At 43.0% G+C, this 19,075-nt stretch overlaps 2 protein-coding genes across 3 annotated transcripts in view; both read right to left on the minus strand.

Moving 5' to 3' along the window:
- The window catches only part of LOC308285878 (histone H1-like), a gene marked incomplete at both ends in the record, with an annotated part of 500,380 nt that overhangs the window by 243,833 nt on the left and 237,472 nt on the right, over positions 1 to 19,075 (minus strand). The window lies entirely within an intron of this gene.
- Positions 3,115 to 19,075, minus strand: part of LOC308285869 (nuclear receptor ROR-beta-like) — a 22,159-nt gene continuing 6,198 nt past the window's right edge. Inside the window, exons 2-11 of the mRNA XM_080726757.1 lie at positions 14,104 to 14,189; positions 13,716 to 13,857; positions 13,002 to 13,205; positions 12,179 to 12,511; positions 10,915 to 11,036; positions 10,479 to 10,611; positions 9,334 to 9,441; positions 8,828 to 8,938; positions 7,692 to 7,804; positions 3,115 to 7,013 (exon numbers count right to left, since the gene is read on the minus strand). Of these exons, the coding sequence (XP_080582883.1) occupies positions 6,852 to 7,013; positions 7,692 to 7,804; positions 8,828 to 8,938; positions 9,334 to 9,441; positions 10,479 to 10,611; positions 10,915 to 11,036; positions 12,179 to 12,511; positions 13,002 to 13,205; positions 13,716 to 13,857; positions 14,104 to 14,189 (1,514 nt within the window). The 3' untranslated portion in view covers positions 3,115 to 6,851. The remainder of the gene's footprint in view (positions 7,014 to 7,691; positions 7,805 to 8,827; positions 8,939 to 9,333; positions 9,442 to 10,478; positions 10,612 to 10,914; positions 11,037 to 12,178; positions 12,512 to 13,001; positions 13,206 to 13,715; positions 13,858 to 14,103; positions 14,190 to 19,075) is intronic.

Here is a 19,075-nt window from a genome sequence, read left to right on the forward strand (position 1 = left end):
AATTTCAGTGGTTTCAGGCGTCATCTATTCATTCTATTCATGAATGATTATGAAACCTGCCCATTTCCTGGCCTACATCCTTTCATACAGTACATGTACACATATAGCCTCATTAAAATCCACTTTGAGAGCATCTAACAGTGTGGATATCCTCTCCCTTCTCACGCATGTGCGCACACACATGCACACGCACGCACACACACACACACACACACACACACACACACACACACGCACACACGCACACACACACACACACATTGGTAAAAATCAAACCTCGGTTCGAAGTGAAGCGGTGAATCTTAGTATAGAATTGTCTGGAGAGCCGGTATGACAGCCGGTATAATAGGTTTTAAAAAAATATATAAAAAATCCTGCTTGCTAAAGCCTATTCATTCTGAACTGATATATATATATGGACATGGGACACACATTTTGCTTTTTGAAAAAGCCTATTCATTCTGGACTGATATTTTGCACGTACGGGACAGGAAAACCCTGTTCATTCTGGCCTGGAGTGACCATATATGGACATGAGGTGACATACATTGTGTTTTTGAAAAACCCTGTTCATTCTGGACTGAGATCACCATATATGGTAATTAAATGGACATTCTGTTTTTGAAAAAGCCTGTTCATTCTGGACTAAAATCACCATATATGGGTGTGATACACACAAAGCCACTCATAGGAAGCGGTTTTCACCGCTTCAAAAATAATGTATTTATTGTGTTGTTAAGTAAATACAGGGCAAAGTGATATACTATGCCTTTAATTTCCTTTGGCCTCACTATGGCTAGTCAGAACAAAACAACAACAACATGGCCTGCCGCCTGATGATTGCACACATTGCATAACATGGAAAAAGCAATTGAGCAATTCTGTTGACTGTATTCAAAACACCTCCATACCTTCAACAGTTTGAAGGTTGCAGACCCATTCTTGTGGTTTAGCAAGTCATATTTTGTTTTGTTTCAATACGTTTAAAATGTAAGTATATAGGCCTATATATTTATCGAACTATTACATTTATGGAATGTCTGTCTGTCTGCCGTCTGTCTACAGAACTCTGACGTCAATAGTACTGACGTCACATACTGGCCTGGACCCGGAACACCATATATGGGCATACTGTAGGACATGGAACACCATACTGTATATGGGCATACACAGGTGAAACAGTGCCCAGATTTCGGACATCACTGATACCGCCGCCTGTACATGCGTCGCTGCCATGGTAACATCCGCATGCTGAAACAATGCCCAAATGTGTAGATTTGTCTGCATGCTGACATCACTGATACTAAACAGTGTCGCCACCATGGTAACAGCCGCATGCTGAAACAATGCCCGACATCACTGACAGACATCACAGAGCACCATATATGGGCATAAACGGATGAAACAGTCTGCATGCTGACATCACTGATCAACAGTGTCACCACCACCATGGTAACAGCCGCTTGCTGAAACAATGCCCAAACAATGTCTGTCTGACATGATGAAAAAAGTGACCAAATTTGGAGATGACTGACATCACTGACTGACATCACTAGTACTACAGTGCCCACATTTGGAGATGACATCATAAGAGATCTCCATATAATGTATGGGCATGAAAGGGACACACACAGACAGACAGACAGACAGACAGACAGACAGACGGATACAACGGGTACAACGGGTATTGCACAACTGGACATCATTCAATGGTGACTATTCTGCCCAACGGGCACCAGTCTGGGTTCTCCAACATTACTTCTGAGACTCCTCAGGGACATTCAATCCCTCATATACTGTGCACAGCACACCCCCGGGCACAGGACTAGTATATATATAAATCACAATTTATCATTAAGAAATCTTGGTAGCAATAAAATCTTAGTTATGAAAATGATGGACCAGATAAGAAGCAAACTCCAGTAGCTTATGTAACCTGTGTATGACAGATATTGTGAGAGAAATAAGCCCTGGTCTATGAAAACAAGCCCAAAATAAGTGGCCTGGGCCAAAGGGCTCTTTAAACGTATAGGCCTACATTGGCTATTTGAAAATAGCCAATCTTGTACATCTGCTATTTAAACAGACACACCCACACACCCACACACATGCACGCACGCACGCACACACACACACACACACACACACACACACACACACACACACACACACACACACACACAAGATGGGGGTCCTTGACAAAATGTTTGAGAACCACTAATTTAAACAACAATGAAATTAATTTGGAACTGGAAGCAAGCCCAAATAAGCAACTGCTCTTTAGAAACAAACAAGTTAGATTTTTTTTGTACTTTTACTTCTACTATACATGTAGGTATATTTTGATGCCAATATTTTTGTACCTTTACTCAAGTAAAACCTTGAGTCAAGAGCATTTCTACATCATACTATAACTACTTTAACCCTGTAAGGCCCACTGTTGCGATATCACAACATTTGTATTTTATCCAAAAGAAGGTTTAAATGATTTTATTTTTACTCCCCCTACCACCTAAACATCACCATTGGATCCTATTGTTTAATATTACAATGCCATTGGCCACAATATTCCTCACAAAAACACAAGTAAATAATAATTGTTTTGGTGATCATTAGAATGTCTAGAACATGTACATATGTTATTATTGTGAAAAATATCCCCCATATGTAAATTAGAGCATTAGAGCATAATCCTACAACACCATCTGACAGCTACGTATTTTCTGGACTATAAGGCGCACCTGACTATAAGGCGCACTGTCAATGAATGGTCTATTTTCAAACTGTTTTCATATATAAGGCGCACCTGACTATAAGGCGCACATAATAGACGCTACCGTTGCGTTATGCATCAAACAGATGGAGCTGTGCTGAAGGGAATGTCAATGTCAATGAATGATCCATATATAAGGCGCACTGGACTATAAGGCGCACTGTAGTTTTTTGAGAAAATTAAAGGCTTTTAAGTGCGCCTTATAGTCCGGAAAATACGGTACTTTCCATCTATTTTTGGGTCTACAGGGTTAACTGAAGTAAAAGAGTATACTGAGAGTACTTCATCTTCCATCACAGTAATCTCTACACAATGTGAAATAAAGATAATAGACATTTCAAAAGAAACTGAAATACTTTATTACATTCTTAAAAGCACATATCATGTATCCAATAGGACAACAATATATATATATATATATCGAACAGAGTGACTGGTTATTATCTCTTGGACTAGTAATATACCTCTTGTACATTTTGTCATATAGGGAAAGATAAGGGAAACAAGCTACTCTTTTTTATTTATTTTTTGTTCAGACGTTTTTCCTAATCTTTCTTTAAAAAAAATCACTTAACTTCACAAGACAAAAGGTGGAGACAAAAAGAAACAAGGAGAAAAAAAAGTGGATAAAAGACTCGACAGATAAATGAAAATCACAACAAAAATAATTGTTAAAACCCTGATAATAAAACGTATTTTAAATTCAACTGATTTATTTTCTTTTTTCTTTTTTTTAACCTTTCATAGATCCCACGTCTTGTAAAGGTCATGTTACAATATCAGGAGTAAGGGAAGGGGTGGGGTGTAGGAGGAAGGGTCTTTGACACTTTGTGAGTAACATTCACAAAAATAGAGTTTACTGTATGGTACGTTAATATCCACAGTGATTCATGGTTACGGGTCTCATCTTAGGTGCAAAGGTGTGTGAGTAGTACAAGGCTAGTAGAAGACACTGGTGAACATGGGTCACAGGGCAGAGCAGAACACCTATAAGCCCCCCGAATGGCCAGCCATACGAAAAGACGCAGGTTTCTGATAGCACTCTGTTGCTGGGACTGTTACGGGAGCCACAAATAAAAAGAAAATCGAGCCACTTTGAGTATTAGAAAAGCGAGTACATGAATCTGAGGTATTATTAAAAACCACTTAAGCCCTAATAATGCATACTTTGTCGCGAGACAAGCCCGTTTGCAAGCTTTGTGAGCTCGTAGACGGGCTATTTGACGCCTATAACGACATGCCCTAAATAGGGACACCCGGTTGACTTGAAAGTGGTTACACAAGCAATTTAATGCCGTCGCGTTATGTAAACTTAGAGCGTTATGGATAACCGATCATAGAACATACAAAATTTACAAAAATAAATCCAAATAAAAGGCTGAGAACAATTATTATAAAATCAAAGTCTAGGAGAGAGGGGGAGGCTAGGAGCTCTGTTCTGACCCCAGACTAGTGCCCCCTAGAGGAAAGAAGAATAAGTGCTTGGTTTTAGGACAGGGCTTTCTTGAGGGGAGGGGTTCAGGACCGAGAGGATCAGCAAATATACAGGAAAAGAACAATGCAGTTTGCTCCGACCAGCTGGGAGGAGAAGGAGGGCTGACGACACACACTGAACAGAGTGAGGGAAACCTTGACACCCTGTAACCAACAGACACACTGGGTGAAAAGACAGGTCGACGCCTGCAGACTGCTGATTAGATGCACTCTGCAGTATCCCACCACCCACCTACTGTACAACCCCTCATTCCCGAGTCTCTGTGTCACTAGGAGTCCCTGCTGTCCCTCCTCTTCTTTGGGTCCTCTCATCGCTTTAGGCAGGGTCCCGCCACGTCATCATCAGCGCTCTCTGTCCGAGAAAAGGGAAAACGTCTTTGCCGTTTCTTTCAGCGCGTGTCGCTGCTGGTTACGTCGGCAACGTATAGTGTCCACCCCTTCCTCGCCGGGAGGGCGGGTGGGAGGGGTCGTTGCCGTTGGAAACCTGAGAGTATTACGGTCAAGAGAGGAAACATTGTCCGGAAGAGGAACGACTGTCCTTTACTTAAAGTGTCCGTGTTCACGTTGAGCCTCTCCCTGTGAAACCTCTCTCTCGCTCTCCCTGTATCTCTCTTTCTCTCTGGAGACAAGCACTCGCACACAAACACACGCAAGGAAGTTCTCACTATATAATTCTATATTCATTTATTTACATTCTTATTTAAAATATCTTGTTTATAAACGTGTATATAAATTAAAAGATAATTTCATCTCTTGCTGTCTTCTAAGTGGCATTTTACAAAGGGAAGGGGGTCGTGGGACTGAGGTTTGTCATTGTATTGTTTTTTTACGAGAGCCTACGAAGGGCAGCACCAGACACCGTCTGAACATATTGTATGGGTGTGTGTTAGTGTGTGTGCATGCGTGTGTGTGTGTGTGTGTGTGTTATTAGCCAGCACTAATTAGTGAGGTAGGGCTGCAGCTACTATATGGATTACATTTTTTGTTTAATCGATTAATCTAGAAGTGCATTTTTTATATATATATGAGAAAATTCAAAAATATATGTTTTTTTTTATGATGACTAAATCGATTAGTCTTATGAATCACTTATTTCAATGTACAAAAGGTGTCACACAGACACACAACAATAGCTGATCTACAAGCTCACAATGAGTCACACTGCAACGAGTTGTGAGCTTCCAGATCGTGTGTCTTCACTATTCTTTCAAATAGATTTTATTAAAATCGATCAATATTGAATATCAAATCAATCAAATCGATTAGATCGATTAAATTGCTGCACCCCTACATTGAGGCATAATATTGTACTGTTGATGTTTCCTTTCGTTATGATTAAAGGAAATGAGTTGTTTTGATGAGCTTGGTCCCTTAAGAGCTGGTCGGTATGAAGATATCGCTATGAAAATATATAAACACACACGTACTGTCCGTACGCATGTACAGCAGAGTACCGCACTGAGCGTTACGTTAAATGTATAGTGACTGGGAAGTGTTTAAGTGTGCGGACTAAAGCCTGATTCAAACTTCGTCGCGCGACGGTGTCTCGTGGCGACAACAGCAGAACCTACAAGTTCACAATGCGTCGCAGACGCGACACCATTGTGCAACGGAGCATAAATGAAAGCTTAAAAAGACTTCATTCAGGTACGTGGCAGGTTTTGTACATTCGCCGTAGGACTCTGTAGGCTGTGTGCACTGGTGCTTGTCATATATAGGCTCTCTGCCATGACTGTACTTCCATGTTCCACTGGGTGGCAGCAGTCCCGTTTTCCGGTAGTTCCGGGTCAGTGGTGTCCTGTGAAAGCTTCATTTCAATTGGCTCAGCAGCAGCAGATTTGAACTGGAAAAACACACTCGACACCGTCGTCATTTTGTTTTCGGGTTCAAATCTGCTTTCTGAGCCAATCAAAATGAAGCTACAGTACGCTTAGAAACTGACCGTGGAACAGGGAAATGGGGAATGCTGCCAACTTGTGGAAATAGGGAAGTACAGTCATGGCACAGAGCCTATTGAGGTACATTCATTAACTGTTTTTTTTTCCGGTGACTCCCGCAGTGGGGGTCAAAGGTTGTCGAGCGCATGATGGAACATCATGTCTCGTTTTAATGCCCGTCAGCTTTGTCACTGATGCTGCTAAGATGTCCGGTTTCTCAACGTGGGGTCCGGGGTTCCACCCAGGAGTCCAAATGGACCCTTAGAGGGTCTGTAACTCTGAGGATGTGCAAACGGTCCATCTGCACATCTCCTAGAGTTACAGACCCGCAAGGACACCTGGCATTCCCTGCACCCGACTTTGGAGACCCAGTAGCATGTAGCATGTAGCATGTGTTGGTCGGTAGTGTAAGGTGCTTTGCCGGCTGGGGGTAGTGAAGGACTTAGCTTAGGATTCATGGGGAAACTGAGTAAAAAAATCGATTGTCTCTTTAACTGCTGGTTATAGAGCTTTCAATGTCTCTCCTATGTTTTCATCATCTCTCTCTCTCTCACTCTCACTCTCTCTCTCTCTCTCTCTCTCTCTCTCTCTCTCTCTCTCTCATTCACACACATTCTCTCGATCTCTTCATCTGTCTGCCTGTCTGTCTAACTGCGGGAAGAGTCAGGGAGAGGCATGTCGCTGCCGAACACTTCCCGGTACAGAGGTGGGAAGCTGTAGGCCGTCTCCGGATGCATCAGACGGAAGAACTCCAGCTTGTCGATGTGGAGGTTACAGATGGACTTCATCATCGGTAGCTTGGACAGCATCTAGAGACAGAGAGAGGGAGAGAGATAGAGATGGAGGGAGAGAAAGAGCGAGAGAGAGATTAATCTCTGTGAATGTGTGTGTGTTTGTGGAGGTGCATGTGTGTGGGTTACAATGAGATAATCTGTGCCAGATGACCTGCGAGTGAACCTGTTGTATCTCTGCCAAACTGTCCTTATCACGTTTCAAGAGTGTCAACAAGATTTAAATAATCACGAGGTCAATGAGAAGTTTGGTGAGATAACAAGAAGTGGACGGAGAACCGTAAACATGACACCGTAAAAAAATAAAAATAAATGTGGGCGATGCATAGGGAAGGAGTTAAGGATTATGCAAGTTTAGGGTCAGAGAACATGACTAGTGTTTAACCAATAAAAATAGAAATAAGTTAGAAAAAGAATCGCCGATTGACAAGCAGGTACTTGTTTGCATTTGAGCTTGCACATGGCAATCTTTGAACATGTTTTGCCTATAACGTCCTGCCCATTAAGACCAGGTGGATTCTCAAAATGCTTTCTAAATCAGTAGCTCTCAAACCTTTTCTCGTACAGTAATTCAAATGTATTCAACATCATTTCAAGATGCAGATGTACAAGCAAGCAGTGAGCTTGTAGATCTGCAATTGTGAATAGCCAACGCTTTCCCGGTTTTATTGCTGGTTCTGCTCAGCTGTTTCTTACCTTGTCCAGTTTGTCTTCTGGAGCTCCGCTCATGGTCATACTGTGCTGCAGGGCCAGGTACACCTTGTCCTGGAGCTTCTGGACCTTCTGGCCCTCCGTCAGCCACAGACGATCTGCAGGGAACACATAGTGATCATGGTCAGCATTTAGAGCCAGTAAGGAGACCAGAGCCTGGAGACAGTCAAAATGAATGCACAGAACCAAAAGTAGAAGATCCACAAGCTTGAGAGTTTTGAGCTTGCTGATCTGCCACTTTTGAATTTTAATCCTGAAAACTAACAGTTTTGGACATTTGAGGTTTCCAGTTTTTCTGAAAACTGTTAGGATTTTGAAGGCCTTAGCAGAATCGGCCTCAGGTTTTAATCACTTAAAATCAACGGTCTTGGAACATAGAAATGTTGCCAGCCATTTTAACTGTTTACTAAATTAAATGTGTATAACATAAATGCACTTGGAGTAAGCAATGTATTGTTTTATACTTAGTCGCATCAATGGTTTTGTTTTTGTTTTGTTAGTCTTTTTCAATGTCTTGCTCACCAGAGAATGTTATGAATAGTATGTGGGGGTTTGGGGGGGGGGAACCCTGAACACAAAGACATTTCCGAGCAGCAGGTTAATAATGGAAGTACAATAAGGGGAAGTTGTAGACCTACATTCTATAGCCGACACTGAAACACTTCCCAGCATGAAGAGAACAGAGTGTGCTCATGTGCTGTATGATTATGGGCAGTATTTCAACAGTCAACATCTGTTTTTTGTATTTTATTTTATAATTGGTTTAATGACATCCAGCATTATCATCTGGTTGTTATATTGTATTGTTGTCAGCACACTCTTGCAGAACATGTCACACCGACATGGCACTGCCTGTGCTTCTCCCAAATGTAATGCTGTAGTTGTTATTGGCTATTTTTGTGCACCTGCCTGCCTGACTTTCATGCAGGAAAAATGATCATGGCCATTATTTGTATCAGATGTGTCGGAAATCGACTGTTCCGGTCGTGATGACCGACCGGGAATTAAAAATCCTAGCGTGGCCTGTGGCGTACTGTGTACTAGCTGTCTTTCTTGAGTGTGCACAGCAAGCCTGTGTGATGAGAGCAGACACATTAGATGAGTTGTCAGCATCATGGTACCTGGAGACAGCAGCACAGCAGCACTGAACAGAGCCATCTCCTCATCAGACAGCTGCAGGCGACACAGAGCCTTCCCAAGATCCATCACTGCACTCACCAGGTCATCACAACCTGCAAACATCAGACATGTTCTATCAATGCATGTTGATACTTATAGACAAACAAAAAAGTATAATGCACCAGGTTTGGGCACGTTTTTCTACTGAATATCGCTTCAGTATGTACACGATATCGGTAAACGGTTTAAGATTGATATAAAACTAGACCTAAGAAAAGAAAACAGAATTGCATGTAAAATCATCTTTGTTGTAGTTTTTCCACCACAATATCAGATGTAATGCATTATTTATTTCATGCTATCTTTTCAGCTCCTACAAATAAAGGCTTTACCTTGGAAAACCTTGGAAAAACTAAAACGAAATAAAAACTAAACTAATACCGAACTGAAAATAAACCATGTCTAAACTACAATAATTGTGGCGTGTTAGAAAGACATTGACCCTCACCAAGTGCTTTGAAGAACTGAGCGGGGGCAAACTTCCCATCGAAGAAGATGGTGGCGTTGTTGACGTTGAACGCCCTGCACATGCGTATCAACAGCACCTCCAGGCAGCCTACATGGCAGCACACCAGATACAGATACAGACAGAGAGGCACCAACACCATCCAAAAAAAAGCATTGTTTTTTTTTTTTTTTTTTTTTTATCCAGATTGGTATATGTTGTGTTTTACAAGATGACAAGAACATCACCAGTACAATAATAAAAAAGAAAAGTAATGATGATAATAATAATAATAAGATAATAAAATATTGTTGAGCAGATACACAAAAAAGGTGAATTTAGTTTATGGAGTGATGATGAGAGCAACAACACATAAGAGATTGGAGACAAAAAAGACAAGAAGGAACCAGAGTTAGCAAGATACACAGTTTGACACTTCGGGACAGGAGGACAGTGTGACGCTAAACATGTGACTTCCATACTGTACGTTTTGAGGACAACAGATTCATGTCATGTTCCAACACTTGGTCTCTTTCGGGTGGAAACCTCAATATGTCCAAAACTATTACTTTTCAGGATTCAAATTCAAAAGCAGCAAAGGTGCTTTTGAAGCCTTTGTGTGACGCTGTAGTATGATCAAGTAGGGCGTTAATTTACGAAAAAACACAAAAAGTTGCCCGACAGCGATATGTTTCCCGTCCGGTGTTGACGCAGACAGAGGATGCCAATTCTCGTAACGGATTCCCACCCTATCGGTAGACAAATCACACAGAGCTGAGTCGGCGATGCCTGACTCAGCTTTTTATTGACTCTATTATTGACAAAATTGATTAGTCTGTTTGGCAACTTAAGCCCTATTCTATACTTCGCCGTACAACGCTGTTGTGCAGACACACTTTTTTGCCACTGTATGAAAAGAGATGATTATTTTATTTTTAAAGTAGTTTGATGAACCTATATCGGATCATCCTGCATTTTGAAGAGTTTTAAAAAGTGACCAAGCGTCCGATTGTGATGACTTTGGAGTGCAGTGGAGGACGGCATTTCTCAAGCGTTTGCGTGAATGCTAATCATTCTTGTGTGTGTGTGTGTGTGTGCGTGCGTGTGTGTGTGTGTGTGTGTGTGTGTGTGTGTGTGTTGGTATTGACCTGCTTTCAGCAGTATGATCTGGTCGTTCTGGCACAGGTCCATGAAGCCACCGATGCGTTTGGCGAACTCCACCACGTACTGGATGGCGTTGGTGATGTGGTGAGCACACTGTTGCCACACCCACTCTGAGGCCTGACGGTAGACATACACACGTTTATTTTACTGTACTTTAGGAAGGCAATTCTATGATTTTGATTTATTTATTACCATTTTTAACCATAAGCCTACAGACTAAACAAATTGCAGATCTACAAGCTATTTTTGTATGCAATTCTTATTCTTGATGAAGCTAAGTGAAAAAATAAACGAGGCATAACCTTAAAACTAAGCTCTAAATGTCTAATCTTAACCCTAACCCCAACCTGAATCTTTTTCTATCTGTAAACCTATCTGCGTACGTACGTGCACGCGTCTGCGTGTACTTACTGCACATACCTTGTTCTGAAAACTCCTCGTCTCCTCAGGTGTGTATTGCGTCCAGGTAAACCTCTTCATGTCATCTGCACTGAACTGGCACGTCTCCAAGTGGGACTTCACGATGCTCTGAATGGTGCGTTCTGGACACACACACACACACACACACAGTCAGTCATTTAATAGATTAGTTGTTGTTTTTTTGCTGGCGGCAGCAGCTCCGCATATCCTAGCATCCATGCATCAATCCATTTCCTGTCTGCGCTGGTAGAAAAATGTAAAGAAACCAACGTTTTGACAAAAAAAAGCCTTCTTTCTTGGAAAATTAAGAAGACCAAAATGTTGGTTTATTTATAAAAATAATTGTACTTTACATCGTGGCTACGAGCAGTGCCACCTCTTCTGTCTGCGGTGGTGGCCACCTTGTTCCATAATGCCTATTACCTATGTACCGTATGTACCGTACCCACCTAGTTCCATAATGCCTATGTACCTATGTATCCACCTAGTTCCATAATGCCTATGGCCCTATGCCTATGTACCCACCTAGTTCCATAATGCCTATGTACCCACCTAGTTCCATAATGCCTATGGCCCTATGCCTATGTACCCACCTAGTTCCATAATGCCTATGTACCTTTGTACCCACCTAGTTCCATAATGCCTATGTACCTATATACCCACCTAGTTCCATAATGCCTATGTACCTATATACCCACCTAGTTCCATAATGCCTATGTACCTATATACCCACCTAGTTCCATAATGCCTATGGCCCTATGCCTATATACCCACCTAGTTCCATAATGCCTATGTACCTATATACCCACCTAGTTCCATAATGCCTATGTACCTATATACCCACCTAGTTCCATAATGCCTATGTACCTATATACCCACCTAGTTCCATAATGCCTATGTACCTATATACCCACCTAGTTCCATAATGCCTATGTACCTATATACCCACCTAGTTCCACAATGCCTATGTACCTATATACCCACCTAGTTCCATAATGCCTATGCACCTATATACCCACCTAGTTCCATAATGCCTATGTACCTATATACCCATCTAGTTCCATAATGCCTATGTACCTATATACCCACCTAGTTCCATAATGCATATGTACCTATATACCCACCTAGTTCCATAATGCCTATGTACCTATATACCCACCTAGTTCCATAATGCCTATGTACCTATATACCCACCTAGTTCCATAATGCCTATGCACCTATATACCCACCTAGTTCCATAATGCCTATGTACCTATGCACCCACCTAGTTCCAGGATGGAGGTGTCATCGGGCAGGCGGTCCAGCAGGGCGGCGTGCGTGTGCGCCAGCAGCACGTGCGTGTGCATCAGCTCGTCCGTGCAGCTGTCCATGGGGCTCTGCAGCGGCGAGGAGGACGAGGAGGAGTTGTTGGAGGACGAGGAGTTGGAGGAGTCGTCGGAGGTGTGTCCGGCGCTGGCCCCGCCCCCCAGCAGCTCCAGGCTGCAGTAGTGGCTGGCCTCCTCGGGGGTCAGCGGCAGGTCGAAGAGGTCCGGCAGCGCCGCGATGTCGTCCAGGTCGCTGAGGGTGGAGCTTCCGCTGCTGTAGGAGCGGCTCAGGCCTAGAGTCGATTTTGACGGCAAATGTCTTTATTTAGTTTCGGGCATGGTCTCTTTGAACGAAATTCCATTTAGTTTCAGTCATATTTTTGAATGAAATGTTTTAGCTTTGGTGTAGTTTTAGTCGACTAAATATCACTAGTAAGACGCCTCAGGTCGACATGCTTAAGGCGAGGTCACGCCATGTCTTGGCCATCTGGCCACCACCATTGATGTATATCGATGACATCAGGAATCTCCATATATGGGCATAAAAGGGATTCTGGGGAATACCCATATATGGACTTTTACATAATATGGTGATGGTAGGCAGCTCCACATATTGAGAGAGAGAAGTAAATAAAATAAAAGTCCATATATGGGCATTCTCATATGAAGTTCTGTTAGATATGGGCTTAATATTGATGACATTTGACAGTCGCTTATCTCCCAATTGGGAGTCTTACTGGTTTAGTTTTTATTCAGTTTTCGTCTCTGAAAAAAATTTAGTACCTTGGCTGCCGCCGCCATTGCTGCTGCTGTCGCCGTCCTCCGGCCCGCTGCTGCATGCGCTGTCCTCCCTGGGGAGCGGCACGCCAGCCGAGGCCCCGCCCGTGGGGGAGGAGGCCAAGCCCTCCTGCTGGGACTTCTGGTGCTTCTGTACCTCGGCGTAGAGGCTGTCACGCTGCTTCTTGGACATGCGGCCGAACTTCACCGCTGCACACCGAGAGAGAGAGAGAGAGAGAGAGAGACAGAGAGAGAGAGGGAAAGTAAATCAGTAACTTTGTATCCTGATTTATACTGGGTTCTGTGTCGGTCTTATGCACCGAAAATTGCCCATGTTGTACAACCTATAAATCGGATCTAACTAAATCTTGTAAATATGAAACATATCGTCACTGTTGGGCAGATACCTCATATCTCCAAGTTTCAAATTTGTAATTTTTTTCGGAAAGTAAAGCCCTGCTTCTTCATACAAGGCAGTTTCACAAAAATAGTGAAAACAGCAGATCTACACACAACGCCTTGTGGTGCGAGCCGAGGCGTTGTGTGCTTGTAGATTGGCTGTTTTCACTAGTTTAGTTCATTTTTTAAAATGATAAATACAAAACGAACGGTTTTGGACATACAAGGTTTCCACCCGACAACAACGATATAAAAAGCATCAGTAGCGCTAAGCGCTGTGTCAATAAGCGCAGGGCGGCGGTGTGGTTGCCGGTTCCTCACCGTCTCGGCTCATTCCCAGCGCCAGGCACTTCTGCAGGCGGCAGTGCTGGCATCGGTTGCGGTTGGTCCGGTCGATCAGACAGTTCCTCTGGCGGGAACACGAGTACATGGCGTTGTTCTGCTGGCTGCGACGGAAGAAACCCTGCACACACATGAAAAAAATAATAATGATTGATTGATTGAATTGTAATTGCATTATTAGTCTGAAAGAAAGTCGCAATTAGACTTTTTGCCCCAATCGTTCAGCCCTAACAGTGTGGCAGTCTGCTTGACATGGTGCACACGTGCGCGTGTGTGTGTGTGTCTGTGCATGCGTACGTACGTGCGTGTGCGTGTGTGTATGTGTAGCATGCATTCTGCGTGTGTGTTTGCACGTTTGTCCTCTCACCTTGCAGCCTTCACAGGTGATGACCCCATAGTGGATTCCGGAGGACTTGTCCCCACAGATCTTACAGGGGATGACCTCTATCTGAGCTGTGATTGGAGGAGACAAAAGATACGTTCAGGTCAACTCTTGGCCGAGGACGAAGATTGCACACTAATAGATTAACCCGCGGTCGGTCCCTATCTGTGGGCCGAGAGCAACGCGGGTAGGCAGTTATGACCGCGTCGGCACGCGCAAACGTGCGACTGTTGCGTAACTTTATCAAGGCAAACAAACAGCTCGTGGAGGATTGCCAAAAAAATCAAACACTTAACACTCTGACACAACAACACACACCGTAGCGTGGCGCGAATAACATGCACGGACGCACCAACACAACACAAACAAAAACGACTCAGAAATGACAATAGGTTTGCGTGCGACAGAGGAACATGTGTTTCATTAGAGCAGGTCTTCAACGAGCTCCATGTGGCGGTGATTAAAACATGCAGGGGAGGAGAGGAGAGACACATCATCATCATGGCTGCATGGGGTCTTTTATTCACTGATTTACTCCAGAACTTTGTCCTCCTCCTCTGAGAGGAAAGTTAACATTCTTTCTTCATGAAACAAAACGAGAGACACGACAATGTGATGATGTAGCACAATGCGCTGAGACCAAAAGATAATACACTACACTTATGTTCATGCTATGTGACTTTTAAACAACTATGCACTCTCAAGCGAGCCAAACATGGAAAAAGTTAAGCTTCTATGAGCCAGATGTAACAGTTTCTCATGTGAAGGTGTTGCTCTGACACCTTGGGGGTGAGAACCTGTTGAAATAGCAGACCTACAAGTGTGCAGTCTGCAATTTGTTTGCGATTTAGGATGTTTAAAACTTCGCCTATAATGACATGCCCAAAATAGATAGACAGTCCCCGCGTTTCCTAAACTTAGCCTGGCCTTAATGACTGTGGGCTGCAAGGCTAATACAATTTTTTTATATAAAAAACATGAAAGGAGGATAATATGGAAACCATTTAAATTGATGCGATTTAACATAAACGATGTGGTCTTTGCACAGTGGAAAACAAAACCTCTCGGCATAACTTTGCCGAAACTGTTGACTAAAATACTCCGACTGACTATGGCAGCTGCTTGCAGGCATGCAATGGAAAAAACGCACAGCTCCCTCTCTCTCCCCCTGCCCCCCTCCCTTCTCTCTCTCTCTCTCTCTCTCTCTCTCTCTCTCTCTCTCTCTATGCTCCCCTCTCCCCCTCCCGCCCCTCTCTCGCTGGATTATATAACTTTGGTCCAGTGTTGCATACATTCCACCACAAACAGGCTCATTCAGCTCAGCAGCGAGAGGAGCTCCAAAGCTTCACTCTAGCAACACTCCTACAGCAAACACTCAACCCCCCCCCCCCCACCCCGCCCCCATTGGCTGAGGGGCGACCGGAGCCTCCTCTGGGATTGGCTGGAGCGGCGCGTCACTCCGGAGGGAGGGAGAGAGACGGCAGCCTGTCAGTCCATGTGAACATTCTGTCCGACTGACACAGTTTCCCACTGCAGGGGGAGGGGGGAGAGGGGAGGACGCGGGCGCGAGCGCGCCATGCACCGTTTGAACAGGCGCTCTCTGCAGACCCGTTTTAAGGTGGAACTATAAACTCACCGCGAGGTTTATAATAAGCTTATAGACAGGACTGTTCCTTATAATAATGAATGATACAGCAGCCTATGTTACAATGTAACGCGTGCTGTATTATTAATTAGGACACGTTGTGTTGGTTTGATGTGGTTTTAGTTTTCTACAAATGCCTTCTTCATTTTTCAAAACATTGAAAAGAAATTGCAGATCTACAAGCACACAGCGCGGCACGAAGTGGCATGCTGCGAGCTTGTAGATCTGCTATTTTTGATTAGCCAACGCGAGAGTCTAAAATGACACCGACACTTTTCTCGTTTTAATGGGAATGTATCCGACCACTGCTTGTAAAAATAATATTGTTTCCATGCTGGTTTGTCATGTGTAACGCATGTTGTATTAGTCAGGACAGACCGTCAATTTTATATAATTGTTTTGTTTTAATCTCTGGCACCACCACCAATATGGACTGTGCAATTCTCTGTCAATTTATCTCTGAGAGCGTGCGAATGGAACCAAATGGACCTGTGGTGGTTCCATTCCATCTGTACACTCTCAAGAGTTACACAGACCCTGTAAGTGTCCATTTGCACCTGACGTTGGGAGCCAGTGCGTTACATAACAGAGTTATGGCATATAATCTTCATCACATACAGTACATAATATACAGTATATATCATTGGTGTCGAGAAAATACCTTGTAACACGCATATTTCAAATATGTTTGTTTGTTTTTAAATGAATGCCCTATCTTTTTTATCATTTTTTACATTTCTTTATTCTTTTTTTTTTTTTTTTTTTTTCATGTGGCGCTGTCACATAGAAAAGTAGCAAATATAGATAGATGGGGGAGCGGGGTTATTTCCTAAAAAGCATGCTTTTGGACATACAAGGTTTACACCCCAACTGCAAAGAAATAAAACCCCAATTGCATATTTGCAGATAACGGTAGGTATTATACACCACACAGAATAAGTCTAAGCCCTGCACGTACTGTAGTTACGTATACTAGGAGCTTTGAGACTGCATGACAACCACCAGAAGTCACTCACTTATTCTGGTCCTCTAGGCTGGCATTATACATACATGAAGGCCCTACACATCCCCTATATAGCTATGACATAATGCTAGTATGTATGCAGCAACGCGCGCCGCGCGCGCACACACACACACACACAAACACTATCCTCTGTCTCTCCGAGTCCCTACCAGGGAAATGCACATGCTTCCTCTATACTAGAGGTTCTCAAAGTGGATTCCAGGGACTTTCTGGGGTCCTTTAAGGGGTTTAAATTGATTCGTACAATTGTACAACTCTGACGGTATACACATGGAACCAAATGGACCCTGTCAGTTTCATTTGGTTCCATTTGTAATATTGTCAGAGCTAAGGGAGACCTTGACATTTAAAGGTTTGAGATACATAGCTCTATAGTGTATGTTTATCTGCAACTGTACACTGTAGGTACAGAAATAAACAAATGCCCAGATTGCACACTGATAAATACAAGTCGTATATAGAGAAACATAAGGCGATTAACCGAATATATTATAATTGAACAATTGAGAACCATAACCCTGTATTGTACTTATATATTATTGACTATTTGAAACATTACAATCGTTCATTAATCGCAATCGAGGCAAACAGTTGAAATAATCATGATATTGATATCGCCCAGGACTACTTGCAATACACTGACTTATAATAGGATAAAAGCCAAGGTGTTATAAACAAACAAAACAAGAACATCCTCCACCAGAGACACATGTTGATGGCAGTGTGTCAGTAGCACTGACAGCAGTCCGACCTTTTGACCCCACAATTTTGGGCTCCTGAACTGCAAATGTGACCTGGTAACTAAAACTCTCTTCCCTAGACAGAGTTCACGTGTCAGGCAGACCACAACACAGCCTGCAGTTGACCAGCATGTTGCATCAACAACTCCCACATTTTGCCCCAATCAGTGAAACATTAACCACCAGCATCAGGAAACTACCAGCGGAGTTAGATATTAATTCCCATTGAAATGAGGGTCTTACACTTTCCTTTTACCTTTGAGAATATGGCTGAGTGATTTATCGATGAAAACATGTATTAAGTTGTTAATTCTCTATGCTCTGTTGATTAATTGAATACATGGGACCACAACAGAAACAAGTAGTCCCCATAACCTTTTTTTGTGCTATAATTTATAAATGTTTTGATTAATTAAGTATTAAATCAATAAAAAGAACAACAACAACAACATAAACTCTCTAGTCTTGGTAAAACAGACCCGAGTTACAACTTCTCTTGGATCGTTTTCATTCCCGTCTACAACAAATCTCTTCGCCCTCAAAATAGCCGATCTACAAGCTCAAAAGTGGACCCCCTTGAAAACGAGTTGGTACATCTCAAGATGTTATTCCAAATAAAATAATTTCAATAGGCCTATAGAAGGCATGGCAAACCAATGCAAGGAGTTGTGATCTTTTAGAGCTGCTATTCTTGGCAAATATTCCCCTGAGAATCGAATAGGCATGCTTCAAGTGGGCTTAATGTAAAAAGCCCCCAATGCTACCTACTGCACCTGGTATGACATATTATAACCAATACTTATATCAAAGGTTACATAAAATGTGTTTAAACAGGATAAACGTTAGAGGGCTTCGACTGGCTTTCCAGACTAAAAAGCACAGGGATCATGTTCTAGAGCAGTGTTTCTCAAATGTTCACATTTCAAGGTCTCCCCTTAACTCTGACAGTGTACAAATGGAACCAAATTAACCCGTCATAGTTACAGACTTGTATGGGTCAATTTAGACCCCCATAAGGGAACCCACAGAGTCCCTGAAATCCACTTTAGAGAACCACTGTTCTAGAGGGCAAAGCCACCGACCGACCGCCATGCTGCGTAGTACGTTAGTAAAGCAAGTGGATCTATAGGTCTCACAGGCTATATACTATAGAACACATAGAAATAGGAACAGAGAGAGAGAGAGAACATCAACAGCCAACCGGCCCCAGCCTGTTATCAGCCAGCGAGACATTTAACCTTGTTATCTCCACCACAAAGCTCATTCAACGTGTGTGTGTGTGGGTGTGCGCGCGGGTGTGTGCATGTGTGTGTGTGTGTGAGAGAGAGGAGGAAGGGGGGAGGGCTATAAGGTAGAAGAAGTCCCCTAGCTTCTCGCTTATCTTAACACGGAACAAACAGAAATGATCTGCCGTGCTGTTCCTGCCCCCGAGGGCGAGTGTGTGTGTGTGTGTGTGTGTGTGTGTGTGTGTGTGTGTGTGTGTGTGTGTGTGTGTGTGTGTGTGTGTGTGTGTGTGTGTCAAACAGTCAGTGTGTCAGTGTGTCAGTG

The sequence above is a fragment of the Nannobrachium achirus genome, assembly GCF_963921795.1.
Source record: "Nannobrachium achirus genome assembly, chromosome: 5".
NCBI lineage: Eukaryota > Metazoa > Chordata > Actinopteri > Myctophiformes > Myctophidae > Nannobrachium > Nannobrachium achirus.